This window comes from Coturnix japonica, chromosome 13 (genome assembly GCF_054131305.1).
Source record: "Coturnix japonica strain WE chromosome 13, WE-NBRP24, whole genome shotgun sequence".
In the NCBI taxonomy this organism is placed as follows: domain Eukaryota; kingdom Metazoa; phylum Chordata; class Aves; order Galliformes; family Phasianidae; genus Coturnix; species Coturnix japonica.
The window spans coordinates 17867501-17894968 of NC_140675.1; the positions used below are offsets into that span (position 1 = coordinate 17867501).

Genomic DNA, 27468 nt, shown 5'->3' on the forward strand with positions numbered 1-27468 from the left:
AGGTATATTACAAGGCAATAAAATGTGCATTTTCATTCTACTTCAGATAAAAAATGAAAGAGTAGGCACTGTTAAGAACAGTCCACCGTGACAGAAAAGATATCTGTGCACTTTCTGAGCCAGAGACTTTTTCCCCAAATTGCATTTGTACTTCAGACTCTCTGCACTGAAATGGCACAACACAGTCATGTATCAGAAATGGCTACACAACTTGCATGTACAGGTGGCATATTACAATGAAATAGCTGGCTTATATGAAAATGCTTCAGTCATGTTCTGCCAACCTCTTACACTGGCCAATGTAGGCAATGCCTTTGCTTTAAATAACCACTGTCGTACAGCTGGCCTAAAAGCAATCCAGAACCAAGAGATGTTCTGTGCCATCTGTTCAGGCAACACTCCAAAGAATTGCTGTTGAGTCCTTACACGTAATGCTACTCTTCCAGGTACACACAGTACACAGCCTTCCCTTAGACACAGGGCCTGTGATGCTTTGTTAGTTGTAACGACTGTGCTAGGAAAACATGATTCTACTTCTGGATTTACTTAGGGGACCTGAGACAATAACAGAAGTTATAAAAATATGCATCTATGAACTACAACTAGTCTGCTATGTAGACACCCATCAAAAGAAGAATATCAGAGAAGATCATCCTGTGTGTATATGCACACCCTTGGATGTATAGATTTGCAAAAACAAATTCTAATTTTTAGGCACTTAGCAAAATGCTTCACAGTTCTGCTGGAGATCTCATCAAGATAGAACAGGCTGGAGAATCACAGACACAAAACAGTACAAGTGGGAAATACTAAACAGCAAGTTATCTAGTTTGGGATATAAATAAATGACAATGTATGACACAAGAGCAGTGCAGTACACAAAGGTGAATCTTAAAATCAGATACCTAAAATCTAATTTCCAGCATGACCATCCACTAACAATGGATATGTTGATGAATAACATGCTACAGATACGTATTTTAGCTTTAGCATAATATGAATACAAAATATATGTCATCACTGATATCAAATCTACTTTTATATTTTTATCTTGACAGTATAGCAGGATAAGTTCATAATACCATATGCATAAATTTAATATAGCTCCTTATTGTAACAAGATCTTGCTTTGTGATCCATTCAAGCTTCATGTCTCTCCTGTTAGATTCACTGAGATGTTTTAAAGTCAATAATAATGAAGGAGATTTCCCATCTGCATCATTTGGCAAGTTACACATCTACATACAAAGTGAGGAAGAAAATACTTTCTGAAAAATCACTAGGAATTTCAAGGCTCTTCTTCTCCATATCATTATAACTTGCCCAGTTATTGCATGCCAAATGAAAACTGTCACTTTATTTTATTTTTACCACATTAAGATAAAATTATGACTCTTTAAATAAAAAATAAAAATAAAAAAAATGAAGTCACTGTTTACTGTGGCTTTTAGAAAAATCTCAGTAATGAGTGCTCAAATACAGAAAATAAGATTCATTATATTCCAAAACGGTAAAGAGTCTAAGCTAAATGTAGAAATTGTAATTGATGTATGTGCAGATTTCATCTGCTTTCTACTGGATGGGAAAAGCTAAATTAAATTGGAAAGCAAATAATTACAGCTACACATTCTGGTAAAACAGGAAAACGTAATTGCAATTAACTTCAATTGATGTATTATCATTTGACTATGAGTTAGGAACTTGTTAGCATTTCTGAACTAGCAAATGCACACAATAAAACGTTGCCAAAGAAAACATGTTCAAAATATATTGTCTCCAAACACCTTCATTAGCTGTAGATTATGTTTTTATCATTAACTTCACTTTTTAGATCAGTATAACTCTTTTAAGCAACTGAGAATTTAGATTAGTCCATGGAAAAAAAGCTGGAGTCAGCATTCAGTTGTAAGTTGCCCTTTGATTCTAACAAAGCACATAAGGAAGACAAAAGAAATATCCTTGCTCAGATATGTGCCTGGGTACTAAAAAGGATCTCATGCCTAACAGAGCCATTTTCTCCTCCACCATCCAAGTAAAACTGAATCCTTTGATCAGTTCGTTTGTTACAACATTAACACCGCACAAAGCTAGAAGAGAATAATGCTGTTGGGTATATTTTCCTATACAGAAGCTGCCGTAGTTAAACTCATAGATTCCAGACAGGCAAAATGCTCCATGCTACGCCCATCCCTGTGAGTTAGAGAAAGTTCACAAGGATGGAAATTAAGTCCAGCCATAATGGGTTTTCCTTCTGGGTTGCTGGATAAAGCATGAGCCCAAGGAGATGTGAGGTTTCACATGCACTGACATAAAAACCACACGGTGAGATATCATGCACTTACCATTCGTGTAAGGGTTGACGGTCTTTTTATTTGTCATTACACGTGCTGTTGCATTATTTACCTAAGCACATAGAACACTGGATTAGAAAGGGTTACAAGGATGGCCTGTGGTATTATTAAATGCATGCATTATCATTGCTATTAGTCATGTAAAAAATAAAATGCAATTTAATTTATAGAAGGCAACAGGTGCATAACAAAATCATACTATTTATAATTACATTTACTTTCATAACCATTTAAACTTACAAATCATTTCAATAAAGCAAAGTCATATCATTTAAACTTTAATAAAAAGACATTAAAAGCAAATTAAAAGGTATTGCATAATTTAAGACTTAAGAGCATGCTTGTATTCCATGATAACACTGATACAATAAATATTCAAAACAGAAAAAGAAAAAAAAGATTATATGAAGGAACATGCAGTGGAGTAGAAGGGAAATAGACAAGGTACAAGGAAACAAAGAAAATGTCAAAAAAAGGGACAAACGAATTTTAGCAGTGTGCAACATAACCCTTTAGAAGAGAAGTACCATTGGAAAAGCAACATCTAGCATTCAACACTTGGAACAAGAGCCTTTTTCATTGCAAGAATTAACAAAATCATTCAAGCTTTAAAATCACAGCTAACAAAAGGATAAAAAGAGGGTGCATTATTTAACACAATATGGAGTTAACAATCTGAGTAAGATGTGCACGAAGTCATATCCTCAATCCAATCAGTGCCTCCCAGGCTTGCTTAAAACGTACACTCAATTACAGGCGTACCAATATAGAAAAAAATGTAGCATCAAGAAAACTTAATACAACAAGTCAAAAAAATTCACGTGGTATATCAGCGCTAAATACGTGAAACGGCAGATGGACTTCTCCACTTACCATTCAGCACCATCGCCAGCATGGGTATGTATACAGTTACCATGGTTACTGAGAGTTTGGTGAGGGCCCTAAGCGCTACCGTCGAAGGGGGAAAATGAAAAGGCAAAATATGCAACATCTTACTCAAAAGACGACAGCATTTTCAATTGGTATTTTCTTTTTTTCTTTCTTTTTTTTTTCTTTTTAATTCTAACAAATACGACTGAGGCAGTATTGAAGGGGATCCAGTGGTACTAAAACGAGTTTGTATTGTTTCTTTAATAGATACGAACGGCTCAGGCCATCTAGCCAAAGGAGCCTGATGCTTTCAAGAAAAACGAAATCTTAAAATCAGTCGGTCTCTAGTCTGGCTTTGTTTCTTTTTCTTGTACACCTTTTGGATGCTTCTTTTCCAATCTGAATTTTTTGAAAGCCACTGTGGATCCCGCATCAACCCTGCAGAAAAAAATAAAAAAATAAAAAAACAAAACCAAAACCAAAACAAAATCAAAAAAAACAACCTTTTGTTCGTTTTTGTTTTGTCTGTCACACAGTATTTTTTGTTGTTGTTGTTTTTGTTCTCAATTTTTGTTATTGTTGTTGGCTGGTTGTTTTTTTTTTTTTAAATTATTTTTATTTTTGGAATCTACTGCACCCATTGATTCACAAAATATCCAAAATAATAACTTCAAAATCTTAAAGTTCTTTATTTTCTTTCTCCTTCCAATTCCACCTTTCAGCAATAATGATAATAATAATAATTACAAAAGAAATAATAATAAAAAAACCCAAGTAAGGCCAGATTCTCTCTCTTTATATATAAATATATATATAAACAATGGGAAGGGGGAAGGGGAGCACACAGAAGACACCAATGATGCATCTGAAACAACAAATGAGAGTGAAGCAGACATTTATAAAAAAGATGAAAAGGAAAATATTTTGAACATGCACCTCGATTTTACGGCCCTCTACCACGGTGCCGTGTAATTTCTCCCTCGCCCTGTCCGCATCAGCACTATTTTCGAAAGTTACGAAACCAAATCCCTGCATGCAGGAGGGAGAAGGGGGGAAAACAACATGCACATTATTATTTCAGTCAGCGACCACTTGTTTGCTTATGTTCTCTCTCTTTAATTTAATATTTTCTCGTCCTTGCTTCATTTCTGTAACATGCAAATTAGAAAAATTATAATTGTATAGAGATGTGCAATAAATAAGCGACAAATGTGAACAGATTTTTTTTTCTGTCATCAATTACATAATACCCTCTGAGAAATTCAAAGAATGATACCAAAAATACCTTTCTACGTGTCACTACAGAGGAAAATAAATCTAACAATAAGAAAATTAAAACAAAAGAAATTACAGTGTCTTCACATAGAAAAAAAAAAAAATGAACTAATGAGAAAAGAAAATGAATCACATTTTTACAGCATGCAGATATCTCAACAAAATAATAAAAAAAAAACATGTGCACAAAATTCAACACTGAATGTCAATATACTCTAAAACATTGCCTATTTAATCATGCTGTTGTGATCAGAAGAAACACTGTTCCCATGCAACACTAGGGTAACTTAAACTTTTTTCAAACTATACAGCCTTTACTTATTTTTTTATAAAAGAAAAAGAAAAAGAAAAGAAAAGTAAACCACCAACAAAAGTAGTTTCAGAACAAAAAATAAAACTTCCTTGTATTAACAGATCAAATAAAATCACATGATGTGAATAGAAAAATAAACTCTGGTAAAGGAATAAAAATGAAAACGCTTTGAGTAACTTTAACTGATTCATTTACTATTTCTATATTTTACCTCCCACATGCAACTGGTAGTGCTCCAGAATCCCATGTTAATGGGACAGGAGAACACTCAACTAATATTAAATTCCCCCCAGAGTAAATACTTCACTTGATAACATCAGGCTAAGCAAACATTTCCAATCCTATTAAAATTCTTTTTATTAGACTAAGTTAAAATAAGCACTGTTTAAAAATATTTCATGTAAAAAATGTAAATACTTTTCAAAATCAGACATTAAAAAACATTTTAGAAACGTACACCAACCCTTTGAAGTAATTCTTACGTTAGCACTACACAATGCCTTTGCAAGTTTACTTGAATAAACTCAAGTAAACAAACTTCTATAACCTTGAATGCTTCATAACTACAGACACTTGCAAGTTATACATGCAAGTATATCCCCCACCTCCCCAAAAGACAAATTTATGCTGGCTTGAAGTCCTGGGTATGCAAGATTTAATGACTGAACAAAGGCATAACCTGCTACAAATTGTACTCATTTCCACACAGAAGGAATTGAAGGTGGCAAGTGTGGGATGTCATTTGAAATCTATAAAACTATCTGGTAGGAACAGGTTCTGCACAGTCAACATCTTTTGCAAAAACTACTCAACCTTCATAATGTAATGATGATACATTTCAAGATAGGAGATTGTCGCCAACTTGAAAAGACCTTCTCCTAAGCCACTAATTTCCATAGGTTTTGGTTGCTTAGTGAAAAAACAGCTAAGTGTTCAGATTGGATCTGGAATAGTAGGTAAGGGAACTAATTAATGAATGTCAGAATAATTCTGGAATGTTGACCAGAAAATTCTAAGTGTTCCATTAAAGAAAGAGGAAAAATGGGAGAAGGGACAGTCTTAAATATATAGATTAAATACTAACACATGAAAGAAAAAAAAATAAAAAATTATCTGATTTCAGAGAGATTTATGATATATGTTTCATCTTAAAAGATGAAAGACCACAGAATAATGGAAAACAATGACTAATAATAAATCGTATGTAAGAGTTGCTGGCAGACTGAAACATTAATAGTCAAACATGATAGTTTTCTAACATGGGAGAAAAAGGAAAAAGATAGCATGCAGATGTCATACACAAACTTATACTGCTGCTGCTATCATAGATAAAGCATACTGGGAAATTGGCTGCTGCTTAGAACAAGGTAATGAAGATAATGCAGGCACAATCATTCTGTTTTGACTGATTTCTAAATATAGAGTATATTGTATATACTAAAGGCAAAGTAAACTTCAGAATTTTTTATTTTTAATGTTTTCAGTATAATGAAAACTTTTAATCAAATAACTGATTAAACATTCAAAGGGTTGGTGTACTAAGCTTTTACTACAGAGGAAAACATCTGCACTTAAAAAATGTGTAACAATTGTATTTTCTCACTTGATTACTGAACGAGATAGTTAGTAGGTATTATCATCTTTCCTTCCAATAGGAAGAAAAAGAAAACTACACCAATACAAACTCACCTAAAATATCTTTAAATATGGACTCATAAAATACACGTAACAACCACTGAATAATAAAGAAAGCAGAAATCAACATTCCCATAAAACAAGTGACAGATTAGAGTAGTTAATATTACTTCTTTCAGAATATGTAAAATGAGTCCAATGATTTTCTTTCTGCTTTGCAATCTAAATCAGAATGCACTTTTCAGAAACATGGAGTTTCTATTATTTTTATTATTTACATTAGTGCAGTTGTTTCCTTTTACTCGTTAAAAGTACATTCAACAGACTAAAAATAAAACATCTTTGCGTGAATTGAACTGCTTACCTTTGAGCCTCTCTCATTAAAAATAATTTCAACATCTAAGATTTTACCAAATTGCTGCAAAGAAATAGAAAAGTAACATGAAAAAATAAAAAAATAACTTCATCACTTCTATCATCACTACTACAAATGTTTGTTTGGTAAATTGATGCACTGTATCAAAAAATTAAAGAATAGAAAATCAAGGACAGCCAAGCAGCAGAAAAGACACACTGAAGAGTAGTCAGTATCATTAAATCAGGTATGTCACGTCACTAGGATACCACACATTCACTTATGGATGTCAAATTTATTGAGATGTTCTGACAGTCATCATTGAACTGTAAACACAGGGAACTGCAAATCTAAAATGTCTTTTGTGGTTACTTCCTGTTAATTCATCCAGTTCAATTGCCACCAATGATTTCTTAAAAGCGTAACATGCTTATTGGGTTAATTTGATCAGTATATGATCAAATATCACTAACAAGACAAGATTAATGGTTGGATGAACACTTTCACCCTCTGGTCAGCACATCCTCTAAAGAACCTGTGTTTCAGAAGACTTTTTGTCATTGCTTTCCAGAACAGGCTTCTGCCTTACAGGAACAGACTGGAGTCAATTGGGAGTTTTAGCTTCAAGGGATCAAGGATTTCTCCTCACCATTGCTGAAAAGGGATATCCTTTATTCCTTGTGTCATTCTTGTCTTCCTAAAGTGTAATTTAGCAAGTTAGAATAGATAATTATGTTTTGAGGAATCTTCCCCCTCAGTAGGACACTTTAATATTATATTAACTCCTAAATGCATTGATCTTCCAATAGTGCAGTCATGTAGGCATTGCTCATGCACACAAAACCCGACCAAATATTTGACTCACACAACATTTAGGAGCACTTTTGTAGATGGCACATTTTTTTGATGTGACACTCAAATACATCAGTGGGTCATTTCTGTTTGTTTTTTTTTCTAATGTCATTATCGTGCTCTATTGATCAGCGTTAACACTAGTAAGTGACATAAACAATGATTAAACAAAAAGGCAGAAATTAGAGGCAGACAAATGCAGAACAATCTATCAGTGGTGCAAGGAACTGCAGAAATCAACCAGTACTGCAGTTTTTTAAGATACAACAAACAGGACAGAAAGGAGAGCACTTCTTTACTTCATAAGTGGTTTCATCTTAGTTATTAAAATCAAACATTGTTTGTTATCCCTTGTCTTATTTTATGTTCTTGTATTCACAATGTAGTTAACTAACATTTTAACTGCTATTCTAGCCCATAAGAAGACAATGGCTGTTTAAACAATTCCTTCTCTGCACTATTCATGTCAACATTAAAAAAAATAATAATCTGCCACGTGCATAACACAATCAAGATGCAGCTTTATCATTTCAGATATTTCATTTCTCTCACATTTGCAGAAATTCAATTTTTCTATCACATTGGACGCTAAAAGTTTTCTAAGTCAATCTAAAACTGGAAAACTCCAGCAACCATATCTTAAGAACTAAGACACGGAAATATTGAGGAAAAAATGTAATTGTTGTTTATTTGTAAATATAACTAACCAAAATTCCTAAACTTTTCCTTTAATGTACTTTCAAATAAAATCTATCTGTTTTACTTGGTTGAAGTTAAATACCTTTTCCCCCCTCTAGAGTGTTAATTTTTAGAGGGTTAAAGGGAAGTTGCAGAGATTAAGATACAGGAACACAGGCATCAAGATTTCACAATACCATAACAGGATTCTTCTTTCTAGTGAACATTTCCTTCATTTCATATAACCAAATACTAAGAAGGTCTTAACACACACAGAAAAACATTAGAAGAATAAGTCTGAGCCAAACATGAGAGATCCAGAGAAAGAAAGTGGCATGTAGTATGAGGGCTGTTCCCAAAGTAATGCCTCCTATTTTATTATGTTGGCCCACAATATCAGAGGTGGATTTTGGCGGAAGAGCAGCAGAAGTTGAACCTTTCCACCCATATTGTGACATTTTGTGACAGATGGTAGCAGTGAGGCACTCTGACAAAATGGCATCTGACCTGGAAGTGTACATGAAGATTATGGAAGACCTGAATGTTATGGAAGACCTGAAAGTGTCCATAAACTAAATGTTTATGGAGAGCAAACAGTGGACCCACAAAATGAAGAACATCATGGTCAGATCTCCCATGCAAATTGATGGACTACAACCTGATAACTGTGCATAGGGCTGTATATTGGTGTCAACACATTGGAAATGGTGGCAAGGTTGGAATATCACCAAGTTTGTGTCAGGTGTGTCCCACTAATGCTCACACAGAAACAGAAAGAATACCATACACCAGTTTTTTTTAAGACCCGTTGAACCAACACAAGGCTGAAGGTGAATGTTTGCTGTATCGCATCATCATTGGGAGTGAAATGAAATGTTACTATTATAAGCCAAAGTCAAAATGGCAGTCCACAGAGTACTGACACGTAAATTCCCCACTGAAGAAAAAGTTCAAGACAGAGCCTTCAGTGGATGAAGCAATGTGTATTGTCTTTTGCAAAAGGAAAAGGGTGATCTTCTGGTTCTCACGGAACCCAGAAAAACCATCAAATTTGACCGCTACATCAGGATGCTGACTAGAACTTACAGAATCAGACCAGAAAAGAAGATGACCTTTCTCTAGCAACACAGTATCTTGTAACTCCAGGCCCCATGCCAACTTGTAGACTGTGGAACACATTGCCATTCTTGGCTAAACTGTCCTACATCCACCATACAAATCATGCAATTATGTTATTAGCAGTTGTTTTAGTTTCCATGGAAATAAAAAGAAGGCATTACTTTTGGAGCAACGTATGTACTTTATGCTGTGCTATGTGACATGAACTGTAGCACAGAAGAGGCATAAGTTTTAGTGAGTCAGAAAGAAGAAAGCAAGAGATACACAAATACTGGGAAGTACTTGTTTGGAAAAGGAAAGTCTGTGTTCTAATAGCTGCTCAAGTACTAATTCCAGATTTTATTTAGTAAGTTTCCAAAATAAACCTAATAGTTCTTGGAGTAGGGAGAAGAAACCAGGTCTAACCTCTCCATGGTTATGAGCCTAGAACTGATGGCACGTATGAGACTTGTGAAACAGTCAATGCACACGAAGGTAGCTGATGGCCTGAGCAAAAGCAAAAATTGAGACTTAGAGAATTATAATGTCAAAAAGCTTAGAAGCCTACAGGTCTATAATTCCTATGGGAATAAGCAAGGATTCCTACGCCTGGATTTCTTGCTTAAAACCAGCCGGTGTCTTATTGTTTAGAGATTGAGTTCTCTTGCTCATGAGGTGAAATATTGATTATTTTACATTGCACTGTCCAAAAATCAATAAATCAAGCATATAAATCCAGATGGGTACAGCAGGAATATGTACCCATTGAGTATTTTTAGCCAATCTAGGTAGCTATACACAGAATGCACTAATCTGCACATATGATGGAATCAGAAGTTTTTTTTTCCCCAGCTATGACTGACAAATCAGATGTTTGGTTACAACTAAATGAAAAGAGAATCTTCACTGAAAATGGTTAAGTAGTCTATCATAGATATCTCTGTCAACATTGCCTGTAATATAAAAAGTATTTCTTGCAATGAAAACATAGAGGAGCATAGACAAAGCATTAGTACTTACACCAAACATTTGTCTAAGATCTGGATCACGGAATCTGAATGGTATATTTGAGACGTGAAGCCGTTTTGGCTGTGATTTGTTTTCTGTGTTTTCAGAAGATTGCGTCTGTTGCTGACCATCGGTCTGTGCTGCATCTTCTGTCTGCTGGAGGAGTAAAACAAAACAATGTAAAGAACACTGCAAGCACTTCTGCATTTTCATGTGAATAAAGTCGCAGGCTTAAATTCTCCAAACGTACCGAAAAGGACTTAAATCCAGTCAGGCAAAGGTGATGAAGGATAACAGAATTTGATATGAAAATCAAATACTTTCCTGAATCTTCCTGAGTATATGCATTTGGTGATATTGTTAATAGGCATTTTGAATAAGTCAAAGAGAATGAAGGGTATTATTTTCAGCATTGATTTTCTTAGCTTTTTCTAAATAATGCCTCCCCATATTACAAAGATGTGGAGACTCCATTGCAAAATAACAGCGTATTTACAGCAGCAAGCTATGGACTTTCAAACAAGATCAGTACTTTCATTCTGAGGCCACTGGGATTTCTACACTGGAGGTAGGTAACATATGACATCCTATTTGCCATTTCATAAGTAGCACTAATAGGTACCAGAGAGTCATTTCATACAGATACATGGCCACCATTATGGAAAAAGCCTTGAGTTGTGAAAAGGAATATAAGTATAACCAACGGAGTAGGTTGCCTGGGATAAAAAGTGAAACCCAGAAAAAAGTTTTACACATTTTCTTTCTCTTCTTACAAGAATACTGTTTCCTAGTTTTAAAACACAATTTTGTAAAAGATGGATGCTGCTTTGCATCACAGTTTAACAAACAGAACTATAAACTCTTAGAGGGATGAGGAAGTACAGAAACACGGTCATTTGAAATACAAAACTAACCAACACTAACCCACCAGTGTGTTACAGAAATAGATGGGTTGTATTCTTTAATGATAGCACACAACATCTGATTCATCATTGTCTGTACAGCACACATTCAATAGGAATAGATTTTGCACAGGTCAGCGAAATCGGCAGTTATTTTCTTTAGCTCTGGTAGGAAGAATAAAAAAGGAACAGAAAAGAAAGCAGACTAATGAAAGTACGAGGATCATCTTACAACTGCTGCAACTCTGTGCTTCCTCTTTCTTCTGATCATATTCTTCTTCCAAGTATTCATTTTTCCCTTGCGTTCTAATGTTACAGTACAGTTTAAATTTGACATTATGTAGGAAAAAAAAAAGTCATCTCCCATTTCCTGCTGGTATCACATTTATTTTAATGGACAACCATTTAAGTAAAATGGTTAAATAAAATGAACCTTACCATAGTTTTAGTATCAATAAGCCTGCTAGTAAGGAGGTAAAATAACTCAAACAGAAGACATGACTTACATCAGGGATGACTACATATAAACTTAATGCTAGCAAATGAAGTTCAGCATCATCATCCCCAGGAAAAACAAATGTTCTCCAAGTACAAACATACACAATTTCCTATATTGTTCATACTTCTATGCCATTATTATTGCTTTAATAACCATCAAGGAAAATAAACTACTGTTGCATGGTGATTTGTTGCACAGAGATTTTCTGAGATCTTCTCTTCCAGCTCATTTGCTATCTTCTCTTTAAAGACCTTGATAACCTAGTTATTTTAGACAGAGGAATTTAAACTGAATCTTTTGCTCTCAAAGTACAATGCATATAACTCTTATCCTTGCTCTATACAGACAAATTCCTAGATACGATTTCATTTAAGAAACGTGAGTGTGCTTCATTGTAAGACAGATAATAGCAGCAGTATCTCAGGAGAAGACAGGATAAGCCATACGTCCATGTAAACTAGCAATTTCAGCACTAAGCTCTGAATTAAAAGTTGAACAGTGCTTTCTAAGGGATAATCCTTTAGAATTATTTTATTTTATTTTCAACACTGATGACTTTTTGCAATATGTGCCTAAATAGTGCAGGTGCTCTTAAGTGTATCTATAGGTATCCAGCTTTGATGTCTGACTCAGAGGTCTAAATCTCACTATGGGCACTAATCTCCCCAAAAGAATTAGCTCTCAATTTGGGACAAATTAAAAGAAGAACTTAGTGAGGGGGCTGGAAAGAGCAATGTTTACAAGCACAAGGAGTGCAGTGAAAGATTATATATTTTGTTTTCTAAATTCTTCTCATTCAAAATCAATCACTGCCCTTTTTCAGCACAAGCAACAGAAATAGCTCACACAACTGTGGATAAGAAGAGGCTGGATGCAGTTTATACCAGTGCTATGAAACTGCACTGTATTTCTATTTGTGGATACTACACATGTAAGAGATCAGGACAGAAATGAGAACGAGTGATAAGTGAATGGCAGGTCTGCTCTTGTAGCAACCATGCTGATTTGTGTATTTACCAAAGCAATATTGTATAAAGCTCTCAGTCCTCAATGAGGCTCAATGTATATTTTTTTTCCTCACAAAAACACCCCATTATTGTGCCGCAGCTCCACTCCCTTCAGTTCAAGTGTGCTATGAAAAGCAGCCCACTGAAGTGATCCCAATTAATAAACAGGTAGGGAATTTCAAGGCTTAATTTCATCATGGTTTTTCTGCAGTGATCCAATTTACAGTGTATTTCTGCCAAGTGCTGAATGCCAGTAGCTGAACGGAGTAAGGATTTCCTGAAGGAAACAGACTCGCACCTGCACCAGTATCAAGCGCTGATGTGATGTCCCTATCCTTTTTTTCAGAAGCACCAGTTCACCAGTGATGTCTACTTTTACACCATACAATGCTGCTCGTATACAAAATCAAACCATTACGTACACTGAAGAGCAATTTTCAAGTGACCCCTGTATAAGTCTAAAACAGTGTTTTGATCTGCTGCTGCCTGAACTCATGGGCAAAACCAAGGAAACTAAACAGTTCACCCTTAAGTATTTCTCATAAATTAAATGATAAAGCAGGAGTTGTTAGAAGAGAGAAATCCCCAATAACCTCTTAGCATGGCATCTAAAACCAACGCAAGAGTTTAAGTTTCGGAAAGGTATTCCATCCATATAATCAGCAAAGATCACTTTCCACATCCAGGCCTTAAAAGGAGAGAAATATGATAGAAATTTAGCACACAAGAACAAGTAGTGAATGCAGGACTGGAAAATCCTTGAAATACAACACTTGCAAAGAATTTAAGGTCGATTAGATTAATCTGAAGATAATTAAAGAATTGTGAAAGTGCTGTTCAGCTTCATGAACAAAGGCTGCCCCAGGAAGAAATTATATAATCAGCTTACAGTATAAATGCAAATTGGGAAAAGTAATTTCTGTTCACTGTATTAATATAAATGATGAGAAACAAGGAGTGGAAGGTTTGAATCGTGTACTATCAACATACCAAAATGTCAGGAGCAACTTCTGTACTGAGAAATTTAACAGACATATCATCAGCTGAAAGTAATGAGGTTTGTGAAGACAATACTGAAATGAAGAAGTTGTAAATTATGGGTGCAGTGGGTAAACCCAGGTACTGTTATTTTCTGGGTGTTTCTTTTTCATTTTACCCTTCCTACAGAAGCCTAAAATATCCAGTGAAAAGCATCTCAAAGTTAGGGCGACATAGAATGAAAATCAGAAAGTTCAGAAAGTTGGCACGATTTAAGATTCATACCTGCAAATATCTTAAAAGAAGTCTAAGAAAGAGAAAACATGTACAGTGTATTATGTGACATTACAACCGTATCTTTCTAAAGTGCACTACCAACCAGAAACATACACACAGGCCTAGGAGATCTGGAGAAGGATAGCTGCAAATTGAAATTGAAATAAGAAGCTTACAAGAAAATTTCCAAGTAACACCAAGGAGGTAAATGCACAGAGGACAGGATACAATCTGGATCTGGTAAAGTCCCAAAAAGGAAACTTTCAAAGCCCTGTGGAGCTGAAGAGCTACAATGCAATTTAACTCACAAAGAAATAACATTTCTAGAGAATATTTTTACTGCTAGAAGACAGAAAACTTGTGTTTGATGTGTGCTGAAAAATTACCTGAAGTTAGTATGCAAGTATGCCTCACTACTTGCCTGTGGATTAGCAAGCAATCAAATGCAGGTTCTGATCCACTAAGGGTCTCTTTTAATAACTTTCCTATTTCAATCAAGCAAATTACTATGCTTTATTCAAACAACAACTTATTTATCCTTCATAGTTAAACAGAAGTGATACAAAAGGCCTGGCAGTCTGGATGATGACCTTATTTACTTTTTGAATACTAAGCTGTATCAGGTTTACCTTTGCATGTCAAGAAGCTACGAGTTTAACTTTCAAGAGAGACTTTCATACACTTATGTTCAAATTCATACACTTATGATTCAGTTCCAGTAGTAAAATGCATTACATACTATTGCCACTTCTAAACAAGTGCATCAGAGCCATTTAGCTAAAGATCTTCTAAAACTATCACAAGAGAAAAATCATTTTTTAACTCATCCTACACAGCTAGCTTAGAAGACAGTTTTAAATCTCAACTGTAATTATCAGATTTACATAATTAAACCGATTAAAAAAAACAGTTACACATCTATCATGTATCCACATGGTCAAGCTATGCCAGGCTGTTTGACATTCACTTCTTGAAACATGTCTCTCAAGAAAGATAAAGTCAAAACCACTGCTCATCAGTCAGAGTAAAAAAGATTCAAGCTCTTGCTGTTCATACAGAAATCCATCATTATCATCACAGTCATAGATCTTGTTTCTGTCAGTCACAGCCTTCTTGTGTGCATCAAACCATCAGCCTATCTGAGCAAATGTGGTTGAAGATCATTTGGAAGGACAACACTCAGAGACATTTAGTGGCAAGAGATTAAAACTCTCGTAAAACTGTGGCTACAACATTCTTTTACTTGTTAAATACCCCCAAACACCACACAAGATGCTCCTAAGGCAGCTATTCCATCATGTCTCCTTTCTGACCATATTACTGGAGTTCAAAAAGATTACTTCTTCTCTTACACGCCATATGTACAGAGGAGTAATTAAAACTATTCCCCTTAGTCTCATCTTTTGCATAACAACTATGCCAGTGGTTTTATTCTTTCCTCCTTGATACCACATCCTAAAACATTCTCTGACTTCTCCATTTGGTCCATATCCTTTTAGCTGGTGCCTAATATCTCACATTGTACTCTATTTTAGGCCTTAAAATTTGTTGCTTGAATCACAATGACAGCATCAGATATTTTCAAGATAGATTTCTGTTATGCCTCAAGGTGGTCCTTGCTTTTCCCCTATGTCTGTTATTTTTGTGGATTTCTTTCCATTTTTTCCCCAACTTCAACAAGACTGCATTCATATTCATATACACCTTGTAGTCCGTTTACTACACAGTGATTTTCTGTGCCATACTAGTGTAGATTACTGTTCCTGTGTAAACTTGTCACATTCTTGTTTTTAAGTACCATTATTTTTTCAGACAATACCTCCAGTTTATCAACATCGTTATGAATTCCATTCCTGTCCTGCAATGTACTTGCTGTCCTTTCCAGTTTGGTTTTCATGAAAATTTAGTAAGTGCAAACTCCATCATTTAGATTGCCAATGAAACTACTGGACAGCACTGAGTCAGCACAAACCCCTGAACAATTCCTTTCAGTAAGTCTTCATGTTTTGATAGTGGGATACTTTAACAGATTTTCTATTTTAGCACTCAACTTATTTGTGGTTGCATATTTACTATATTTCCCAGCCTGCAAATAAGCACGTCTTGTGTGACAGTGTTGAAGCCTTATGGTAAGTGAAATACAACAAATCTATGGTTTTTCCTTTGCACACAAGGCCTTCTTTCTTTCTTCCTTTTTTTTTAAAATTTTTTAAATTTTTTGGAAGCCACCCCCTCCCAAAATAGAGACTGTGCTGATGGCATACTCTTGCAATTTGAAGAGCTAAGAATGAAGGGTATATTAACTTTGAGTATTTTCAAAGGATTGAAACTCAGATGATAGCGCATACCTTTAGCTTACATAACCTACCAACACTTTTGTTTTCATTCTTCTCAAAAAACATGCTTACTATACTCCAATTCTCCAATACTTCTACTCATTCTCCACAAGGTAACAGAGACAGGCAGGCATTAATTGCCCCAAAAATCAGTAGTTTAATCTTTAAATACAGAACAAATCTAATTAGAAGCAGGCGATTGGGAAAACAAAACCAAAACCCAACTAATTTACTTGAAGATTCTCTATCTGTCTTCTTCCCTTTTTGATACAGATATGTTTCCCTAACACTTGGGAAATCATTTTATTAATCACTTGGCTAAGGCTGACTTCTACAGAAAGCAATCATTCAAAGCAGAAAGGCACTGTTACCTTTTGCACCAAGACTGATTTTTACAGTAGCTCTCAAAGATTCTTTCCAACTGGCTCAGATACTCTCTTGCACAATCTCTCTCCTGGCTCCTTCTTACATATTCAGCCACAAAACGTATCACTAGTACATTCTCAACTTACGGCCTAACTGCAGGATGTGCCAAATCACCTGAAATCCCTAACAGTCATGGGCAACATATATGGACAATATCTCCATTTGCCCACTGAAGATCTCATCCATTGAATCTTACCAGCTGGAAGTCGGTGAAAATTTCCGACAGTAAAAAAAATATTAGCAAAGCCTGAGGCATCAGATTTATAAGACTGTGAAGTTCCTAAGCATTTGTAGAATCACATATTGTGCTTCATAAATATCAAAGATACAGGTATAGAAAAAATTCAGTGTGTGACAGTTCAAATCATTAGAAAATAAGTTGTTTTTCTAATCAGTTAAACCAAGGAATAAAGTTACAAATGCACCTGGATATGAAAGCAGACAAAATACAGACCCTTTGTGCTAAAAGAAATCGATGGTAACTGCAGGTTCTCAGCATCACTGAAAATTACTGCTTTTTGCTATATATGTCAGTCAGCACTGTATGAGGTTCGTTTTCAGCTCTGAGATTTATGTCATTTGTCATCTTCCCAAAAAGGTCACTTTCACCAACTATCTACTTCTTTTTGCGTGTTTCCCCCCCCCCCCCCCCCCCCCGCTAATTTAAAAGCCCTGATAAACAGACATTTTAGCGAGTTATTGATGAGAATTGCCTGGAGGGAACCACAGGATGAAAAATTTGGCATCCTACTGACTATAAAATGACAGACACTGATAAAAATAAAAATTATGTAATAAACATTTGCTGTGGATATTTACTAATTCATAATTGCAACTTTCCAGCATCATTTTATGCCATAAATGTTACAATAAGTTACTGAAACTTGAACTATTTAACTACTGTTGATTGCATTTGCAGGCACATAGGGAATTGAGATGCTCAATTTTCCATAAAAATTTCTACCTCAACTGACATATACGAGCTAAACAAGTTTAATGCTGAAAAATTTAATTTAGGTATGGACAACGTTCATATAAAATAGTGAGGCACTCCTACATCTCTGCCCAGAAATATGTCAATTTTAATTTGTCATTCCAGAGAATAAATAATCTTCTGTATCTTATGACCCAGTATCATGCAATTATTATTCTTTCACAGATCTCTTCGATAGTTGACTTCTCACTTGACCTCTCTCCAACGTTATTCTACATACGTATCTATTTTAATAAAAATGATGTGTTATGTTACCATCTCATCAATATTAAAGAGAAACTATTTACCACAAAATAACGAGGATATATATCTAATCCCTAAGAGAAGCTAACATCCTGATACCTGCTTCTTGAGCTAGCCAAGTTACATGAAATGAGTATGTTCATAGCACTACCTAAATATAGAGTTACATTAATATTTATCACTGCTACTATCAAATCAGCAAACAGAGCTCTGTGAATATATAAGCGATAATAAAAAAGATTTGAAAAATACCAGAATAGTAAAAGCAAGATGGCCTTCCATATGATGCTTCGCTATTGTATATCTAGGAATTCTGTCAGTTCAGAATATGGGAAAAGGGGAAAATGAAACACAAAAATCTTTCACTAGTCTGAATGCAGAAATCACTCTTTCTGAAGTTAATGCAAGTTACATCTCAGGTAAAAACATCCTTTGAGTCTCAGGCATCATCAATTATTATAAATCTTTTCTAGGAGTTTTCTTTTACACATTTGTTTTTTCCTCTCTGAGTATACCACCTCCCAGGGCTATCATCTCACTTGACAGACCTGGCCAAATCAGCATACTGTCTCCTGGTTCTTATTTCACAATTATACAAATTTCATGTAAGATAGTTTAAATAAAAACATGTGGATTATTCTTTAAAACAAATCTGTCGTGAGGAACAGCATAAATAAAATCTACTCTTTTCTAAGTAAATCCAAATTTATTTATTTATTTATTTGTTTATTTTTTGTCTCTTTAGCTCAGTTTTAGAAAGAAAAACCTTCTTTTCAGGGAGTGAAGTTCACTTTGAATGGAACCTCTTTAAGCACAGGAGAGCCAATGGGCATTCCTCAGTTAGCTGATAGAGATTAGTTTATTTAAAGGGTTTAATACATTTGCACTGCACCAATCACCATGCGCCATTATGCGTACACTAAGGAAAGCCGTGAAATTTAAACCAGCAACCTCAACCTAAGAAGGCTTTGTGTTTTACTAGAAATTCCTGCAGTCACCTTCTTCTTTACTCTGACTTCATAATGGAGCCAAATTCTTAAAGGACTTCACTCAAGTTCTTAAAAGACTTAACACTGAGTAAAGATCTTAAAATCAATTAAAAACACATTCTACCCATTCTAAGAGAAGATGGCCGGTCTAGTTTTCCTGCAAATATCCAAGTGTTACCAATTCTCCCTGATATTATTTTGAGAAATTATCCTGCACTACTACTCTTTTTTTTTTTTTTTTTTAAGGCTCAGACCTGACTGCTGTTAACCCAAGCTTACAATATATTTCCCCTGTTCCTGTTCATTGATAAATCTTCATTTTTCAGAAAAAAAATGGTGTTGTAGATGAAATCCTTCACCCATGAACTCTGCTTTAAATGCAAATAAATGCTGTTCTGTAAGAGCTGTTTGCATGCTACCACAGAGTGAACGTGTCCCTTAACCGCCTTTTTTTAAGACTAAAGAGAACATAAAGAGTAAAACCAGCATAAAAGTATTATTTCTTCTTGGTCACACAGAAAACCTACTAGATTAGAATAACAAAGTTCTACCAAGCCTTGACCATATTTCAATAATCTGTAAATAAATACGAATTATTTACGTATTTTTAGTACCCACGTGAAGTTTAGAGTAAGAAAAACCTAATTTTACATATAGCAGACGATAAAATATTTACAGGAAATGAAGAAAGAGAACAAAGGCAATAGAGTGATTGTCTATCTTAGTGTATGCTGAGTTTCTCATATGTATACATATTCACATAAGGATAAACTGCTATAGGAATTTATATTAAAAAAAAAAATCATTAAATAAGGAAAAAAAAAATCCTCAAAACAGCCACCTGTTTTTCCCTGCTACACCAATCAAGTTATTTCTCAGAGAGAAAGAGCTTGTGAATGTGTTTGAGGCATTATTTGATTACGTTGACAATATTATGTGAGCAATGGTTGAGTACCCACTGTGCTGTACTTTTGACCAAATTGATTTGTGTAATGAACACTTGCTCTGTCTTTTCTCTAGCCTGAATAGGGCTCTTGATTTAACCAGTAGCGCTGGAAGCCAAGTGAATTTACAGCCCCCACAGTCATTCTCTCTCAATCTGGAGAGAATAGCAGCGGCAGTACATGAGCAAGTATAATTCAATACATTGTGCTATAAGCGCAGAAAATAATATCAGAGAGCTCTGCAATATACCTGTTTGATTTGATTTGTAAACTTGATAAAAAAGCAATCGAGAAAAGTTCAGCAGAAAAAAAAAATATATGCATCCTTAGCAAAACTGTAACCATACAGAATGTGTACAAAGAAGAAAAAAAATCATGCATAGTAAATCCTTTCCATACTTCGCTTAGATAATACTGCACATTTTCCATTTAAAAAGGGTCCAGATTCTGGAGAGTTACCATTCTATTAAAAAAGTCAGGAAAGATCAATTTAAAACCGAATTTAGGACTTACTGAAAACACAGTTTTCGCTCAACGATATTGCTAAATTTCCAATGCAATTGTGAACTTTTTTTTTTTTTTAACTCTAGGAATTCTAGATTTTAGACATGCACAGTGGTAAACTCTGACACTCATATTTCTAGTAATTAAATTCCTTTTTGATTCTGCTGTGTGAGAACTTTGGCATAATACTCAAAAGAAGAATTTCACCACCCACTCCTCCTATTTTTACATAACTTTCCATATCACAAACGGCATAAAGTTCCTGCTCTCATACACAAAAACACCAGACTATCCAAAGCGCCCACTGAAAACAAAATAAACAGAGTAGTAAAGTCCCTGTTCTATAAGGCCATCTTGTCCCAGCTCTAAAGCACCAAACAATACACTGGTTGCACTGTTCAGCCCATTGGTACATAACTGCAGTTCCTTCTTTCATTTCACTACTGACAGAAGTGCGGTAATGTTCGCTTGTTTCTTGGGTTCTTATTAACATAATGCATGTTTTAAAGTTGAGACAAAATGCAAGGCACACTCATATCTATCTAGCCAAACAGGGTTTTGGTGATCCATGTATGTTGCAGATTCTGAATACGTTGTCTCAAAACTTAGACAAAACCTACCAGTATAAGGAGTGGATATGATTTGCAAAAGAATATTTATGATTGATTTTAATGGAGCTTTGAGTAACTAAGGGATCGCTGAGTTTAGTTAAGGACAACAAGATAACATCAACATATCAATAAATTGGAGAAGGAATCATAGTAGGTTGCTTTAATGCATTTATGTATTGTGTAAATATTTCTGACTGCCTACTGATCACATCCATGAATATCACAACAGCAATTAACAAAATCATTTTCTTATCATCTACTTCCCACATTCATTAGCTAAGAAGTGCATACAATGTAAGCACATTTTAAGAAGTTCATTCTACACCTACAAAAACTAAACTATTGTGACATTGTCACAATAATTTAAAAAGAAATTCCTCGCTTTTATCCTTAAAAAAATAAATTAAAAATTAAATATACACTAAGAAATGTTTTAATGGTCAAAGGACAAAATAATTAACTCAATTCACAGTAAATTTCTTAAACAGTATTACATAGGCACAAAGAACCATTCAATTAATTTAGCTGTATCTCTTTCACCTATTAGTCATAATAATACTATTTCTGATGTAATTCTTGTAGCTCTTTCAAAGGACTTCAATAGTGGAAACAAAGTGCTTAAAGATAATTTTCTTTCAATACTTGAAAGGCTAACATGAGAGACAACCAATGAAACAACGGCATGGAAGTAAACAGAGAAACCTTGACTAGAGTTGATAAAAAGTTTTTAACCTTCTAAATGGAAGCATAGCTTTATAATGCACAGGCACGTACACATGAAGATCAGCAACACAAACAAAAAGCTATCAATATTCCCAATGCTAAAAATTACTTGCTGGTGTAATTTTCACCCACAAATTATGACCACAGTTCACCTCTTGGATTTCTCTCACAATGCTGTTAGTTTCCTCTTACACATCTAAAAAGAAACAAAAAGCTGAACGTGGCTACACGGCCAGCTGAAACCAAGTCCTGCCTTCGGTACCACCTTTGGACACAGGTCCCTTCCATCTCCCTTGTCTTCATACCAGTGCTTGTACAGATCAAGCATTGGGTCAGATTTGTCAATCCAATTGAAAATTAACACTTCACACAATTAGGCAGTGGGCTGTTCAGCTATTCAACTATTGATGGTGGGTGAGAGAAAGCTGGAGCCGGGCTCCTTTTTACAGCAGCTGACCTAGAGATTTATCTCAGATTACCTTAACTTGTTAGGAAATGGACACTTACTGAAGCCACAGAGAAAGACTTCAGGGATCAGAGTTACATGGATAAATTATACAGAAAATGAGTGATGAAGCTTCCTCAGAGAGTACTAATGGGGTACTAAATACTCCCTAAATAAGTTTTCATCTCCACCTCACTTATTACCTTAATACCTGATGAAATGATTCATGAAACAACATACACAGAAAGGTAACTATAATTTTATGCATGGTCATTAGTTCACATGTCACCGTTGTGTAACAGAATGAAATTCTTTCTTAAGTATTTAAATTAGTTCAAAAATTCTTAGAAGTATTATCCCACATAAATCAATTTTATGAAAAGCTGCAAAGCAACAGTAAGCTCATTAATTTTTCTCTTCTAGGAACAGACTCTAGAAATTTCTCTTGGTTAGTGATGCTAGCTTGTATGAAGTCATGGTTGTATCCTAGCAAAGCTGTAACGTTTGACATGGTTTGTCTAACTGAAAAATCATTAAAGAAAAACTACATTATACAGCTTTGGGAGATATTATTTTCTTTAAAAGAAATACGTGAAGCATCTTTAGTTGGAACATTTACAGATTTGGCTATGAAGAGTTGTTCAGAAAGCAATATTTACCTTCAGCTGGAATAAACACACTCTATTTTCTGAAATTCTCCCCTTAACCTGACTGATGTTATGCACATGAACTCTCTTTTTGTAAGAGCTGTGTTGACACAACCAACTGCTGAGTGAACTTGTGAGAGTACAGTTTCACACTGTGAGAGAATGGCTGATTGCTACAGTGCAAGCTCATGAAAAGAAAGAAAACGTGACAATATGATAAAAGCCGTTCATTGTTTGACCCCTCACCTATTCCTGAATTCCTGCTGTGACTTCCCATTTGCTCACTTGCATGTTTTTGCACAAGTCTTGATCCTTTCAAACAACCCAACAGAATTTGAGGGTTTCCTGAATCACAAAAAGTCACTTTATAAATCACATTTACCTCTTTATGCAAAGATATCACACACTAACTTAACAAAAGGCAGTTCTTCTTCTAGGTAGGATAGTATTTTTTCAAGCACATACATAATTCTAGAGTTTAAGGACATTCCTTGGGGAAAAAAAAAAAAAGAAAAAAAAAAGCTAATTTATTTATTATTAGTTTTATTTGGTTCACTCCTATATCTTATCATGTTGCAAACAAAAGATCTACCTATTCTCATCTCACACCTGTTCAGAGAAGCCATCAGCCATAATTGTCTCAAGCACATTTGCTATTTATAGGAATCAGTACTGAATGTTATATCTGTGCTTTCTCGGGTATTATTATAGAGGAGTTTCATCTTAATCTCAGAAAAGGGATTCAGTTTAGTTTGCAAATCATAAAAGCACATTGTGGCTGAGGGCCAACCCCATGCTTAAGCAGGATCACTCAGAGTAGGTTGCCCAGGCGGCTTTTGAATCGCTCAAAGATGGCAAAGTATATCAAAGTATAACCTCACTCTGGACAGCCTGACAGCATTCAGTCACTCTCACTATTAAAAAGTAAGTAAATAAGTAAATAAATAAAGCTTACTGTTGTTCAGATGGAATCTATGTTTCTGTTTGATACAATGATGACACAAACCTATAAGGGGTGACTTCCACACCACAGGACTGTGCAGACCTTAATAGTCTGCAGAAATAAGCAAAGAAAAATCTCATGAAATCCAGCACAATGAAATCTAAAGTCCTGCATCTGGGCAGGAAAACCCCTATGGGCCAGAGCAGGCTGGGGACTGAGTGGCTGAAATGCAGTTGTATTGAAAAAGGCATGGGAGCCCTGGAAGGCAACTGGAATGTGACTCATCCATATGCCCTTGCATAAGAGTGGTCACCAGCACTATAGATATATGGCATGAATTTCATTTACACATATTCTTTCGTAACTTCGGAGGGAAGTAATATTGTAAATTACAACCTTCTGGCAGCCCCGCCTGTGGCAGGAGGGTTGGAACTTGATGATCCTTGAGGTCCCTTCCAACCCAAGCCATTCCACGATTTACTGTCTGCTCATTTCTCTCTCAGTAATGAAATAACCTGCTCCAAAAGACTGGAAATTTCCTGACGTCCCAAAAGCTACAGAAAAATATTAGAATTGATTCACTTATTATTATTTACAAGAGCAAAAGAAAGAAAAGCAGTCAATCACGAGGCTCACAAACAGTAGGCATAACTTGAAATTCCCTCAGTTATTTGCATAATCATCCAATATGATTTAATGACTGTAGTTATGAGATTATATAAATTCATGAAGAATATATATTTATTAATGCATATACACAGGACTCTTTCTCTTCCCCATTAGAAAGTCAGGTGAACTTTTCAGCTGAAAGAAAATGAATTGTGATCTAAAGATGAGCAGTTCTGTTTCACTTGACTTCCTCATGTGAAGAGCCTCTAATAGACATTGTGGGGCAGATGCATTAAATTAGAAACCACAGCATTGATTTCTGTATTTTTATTTTTTTAATTTCCTTAGGAAGAAAAAAGAAAGAGAAGGTTAATTAAGCTCCCCCATGCAATTCTATTAAGAACATCCATGATTACTGTAGCACGAGGAAGATATTTAATACAAACGTCAAATAACAGGTACTATTAAAATCTACACCTAGTCCATGACTGAGCAGCTACAGCTGCTTTAAGGTAATGCAGACACTTAAAGCAAAATCAAACAAAAGAAACAAAGCAAGTTTGTGGCCAGAATCGCAACACATAAAAGCTCATACCCTAATCTACAACTACAAGCTGCCAATATGTAACTTTTCTGTGTTATCAAAATCCTGCACTTTGTAACATGAAGTAACAGAGTGGTCCATCGGGGCTTGTTTATCAGGATTTCAAGCTTGAACAACTGTTCCAAAGTAAAGTAAACCTTGCCAAAATTTATTAAGAAATACATTGTTTGAAGAGATGTTATGAATGCTTTTACTAGATGCAGATTTCACTTCGTGTTCTCTCACTCACGGGTATTTGGGAAAGAATCCACTGTACTGCAGTGCTCTTGCCAAGTTTAAATGTGGTCTTATAGAGATTTACCAAAGGCATATTTCTTCGATCCACTGTCAACTTTCTAATTATATCTTAGTAAGGGCAGAACGTGTCTATTTTTAACATTCAAAAAATAATAATAATTACAAAACAGGCTTCTGCAATAGGAGATGGATGTATCTATCAATCTATCAAATACTTTCCTGTAGACATGCATCTTATTTAATTCTCCAAAACTACTAAATGTCCTTCAGATACAGGTTTACTTCATTGAGAGTATAAAGTGAAAGTGCTTCTTTTGTTACCATGGAGCAGAGATGCCTGACAACAAGTACCAACCAACAGCCTGTAAATAAAAGTTCTTCATCTTTGATTTCAAATTGTATTAACTACTTTAATTTAGCTTATCCAAGACATGGCACTTCATTGAAAAGAGTGGAATTGACCCAAAAGATTAATTACAGTAAATTTATCCTAATGTGTCATAAGCTCTGATACTGGAATAAGAGGAAGGCATGAAAATTAACACTTCAGAGAGGTAGATATTAAATGAGAATTATTAGCTGCGTCAGCATATTGGACACAAGTATATGCTGCAGCAGACTTCTAAGACTGAGAAGTTCTATAGTTTATTACGATAAAGTCAATTTTACCATAAAGTAAATGCTCACTTTGTCAATTTAGCACTATATTTCTCCTATTCCTGAAAGATAATTATCAGGTAACATTCAGCTTTATAGAATTTATAACAATTTTGTTTCTTTTGTGCACTATTACTTACTTTATCTCATGGAAACCTATTAACATACAGCAGTCAAAAACTATCAAGTACTACTTCATTATTTATTTTGGGTATACAAGTGCACCTATGACCTACGCTCTTCAGAAATTAAATTATCCAAAAAGATCTGTGTGCTTCATATTATTTCTTTTTTTCCACTTCTTTCATCATTTTCAGACAGAGTGCACTTATAAGCAGAGGACAGCCTCTGCGGAGAGGGAGACACAGCGATAAATGCAAAAAGATAAGTACAACTACACAGAGAAGATACTCCAGCTTTACATTCCTGTATTACAGAATAAATTCAACTCAAAGATTTTATAACCACAAGCATTCATACTGAAAGGTACTAATGCATCATTATGATCTAGCAGGTTGCTTGCTGTGTTTTACAGCCTTTCACACTACATTAACCTTTTGTACCTCAAAGTATTTATGATCTCATAAGTAAGTATTTATCAAACTGAAAGCTCATATACAGCAATGTACTTCAGCTATCATTGTTTGGGAACATTTGTAATTCCTTTTTGCCTGAATTCTGAATCATCAGCATACAGTCCATATATATATAAATATATTGTAAAACAAAAACATTAATGTGAAATAAAACTACTTTTCCACTGCTCATGAGACTGATTAGATAGAAAATAGCCAAATCTTTCAATTTTGGTTTCATGTCAATGTGATAAAGATCTGCTAGAGCCATTTTTTTTCTAAATTTATTATTATTATTATTATTATTTTACATAAATTTTGTTCTATATTCAATGCCATATCACAACCAAACAATACACCAAGCCAAGTTATCCGTACAGGAATTTCTGATGTCATGGACAGTGCCATGACCTCTAATTAACAATAAATGAATAAATATAATCACAAAATACAGCAACTCACACAGCGTGCATCCTTTGTTAAATGTCTCCCCAAGCCATATGCTTAGAAAAAAAAAAATAAATAATCAGCAGGTGATGAAATGTTGGATAAATACAGCATTGCTTGCAAGTAATTTTTCCTGGCAAATTAGTATGAAACGTGAGGTACTGAAATCTACCATGAGCAAAGTAATACTATAAGCACACTCATAAAATCTGTGGCTAACTACAGTAACCTTCCATAAGCTAAACATATCTACAGGGCCAATCTAAGCCAACTGTTTCTCTGCTATTAACTGGGTGTATCAGGCAAGGACAGAGAATTATCCAAAGACATGTGGTTATAGGCAGACATGAATATTTAACAGGTTGTGGGGAGTTTTAAACCATCATCACTGGACCTCTGTTGTAATCCTGGCAGCATTTATTTTACTTTTATTGTTT

General features: G+C 34.9%; 1 protein-coding gene across 50 annotated transcripts in view; it reads right to left on the reverse strand.

Annotated features, from left to right (window-relative positions):
- The window catches only part of RBFOX1 (RNA binding fox-1 homolog 1), a 541423-nt gene that overhangs the window by 66484 nt on the left and 447471 nt on the right, over positions 1–27468 (reverse strand). For all 50 annotated transcript variants that reach the window (XM_085514226.1, XM_085514212.1, XM_085514225.1 and 47 more), the window contains 4 exons: positions 10448–10591; positions 6809–6862; positions 4158–4250; positions 2343–2403 (listed from right to left, as the gene is read on the reverse strand). In XM_085514226.1, coding sequence (XP_085370352.1) covers positions 2343–2403; positions 4158–4250; positions 6809–6862; positions 10448–10591 — 352 coding nt within the window. The remainder of the gene's footprint in view (positions 1–2342; positions 2404–4157; positions 4251–6808; positions 6863–10447; positions 10592–27468) is intronic.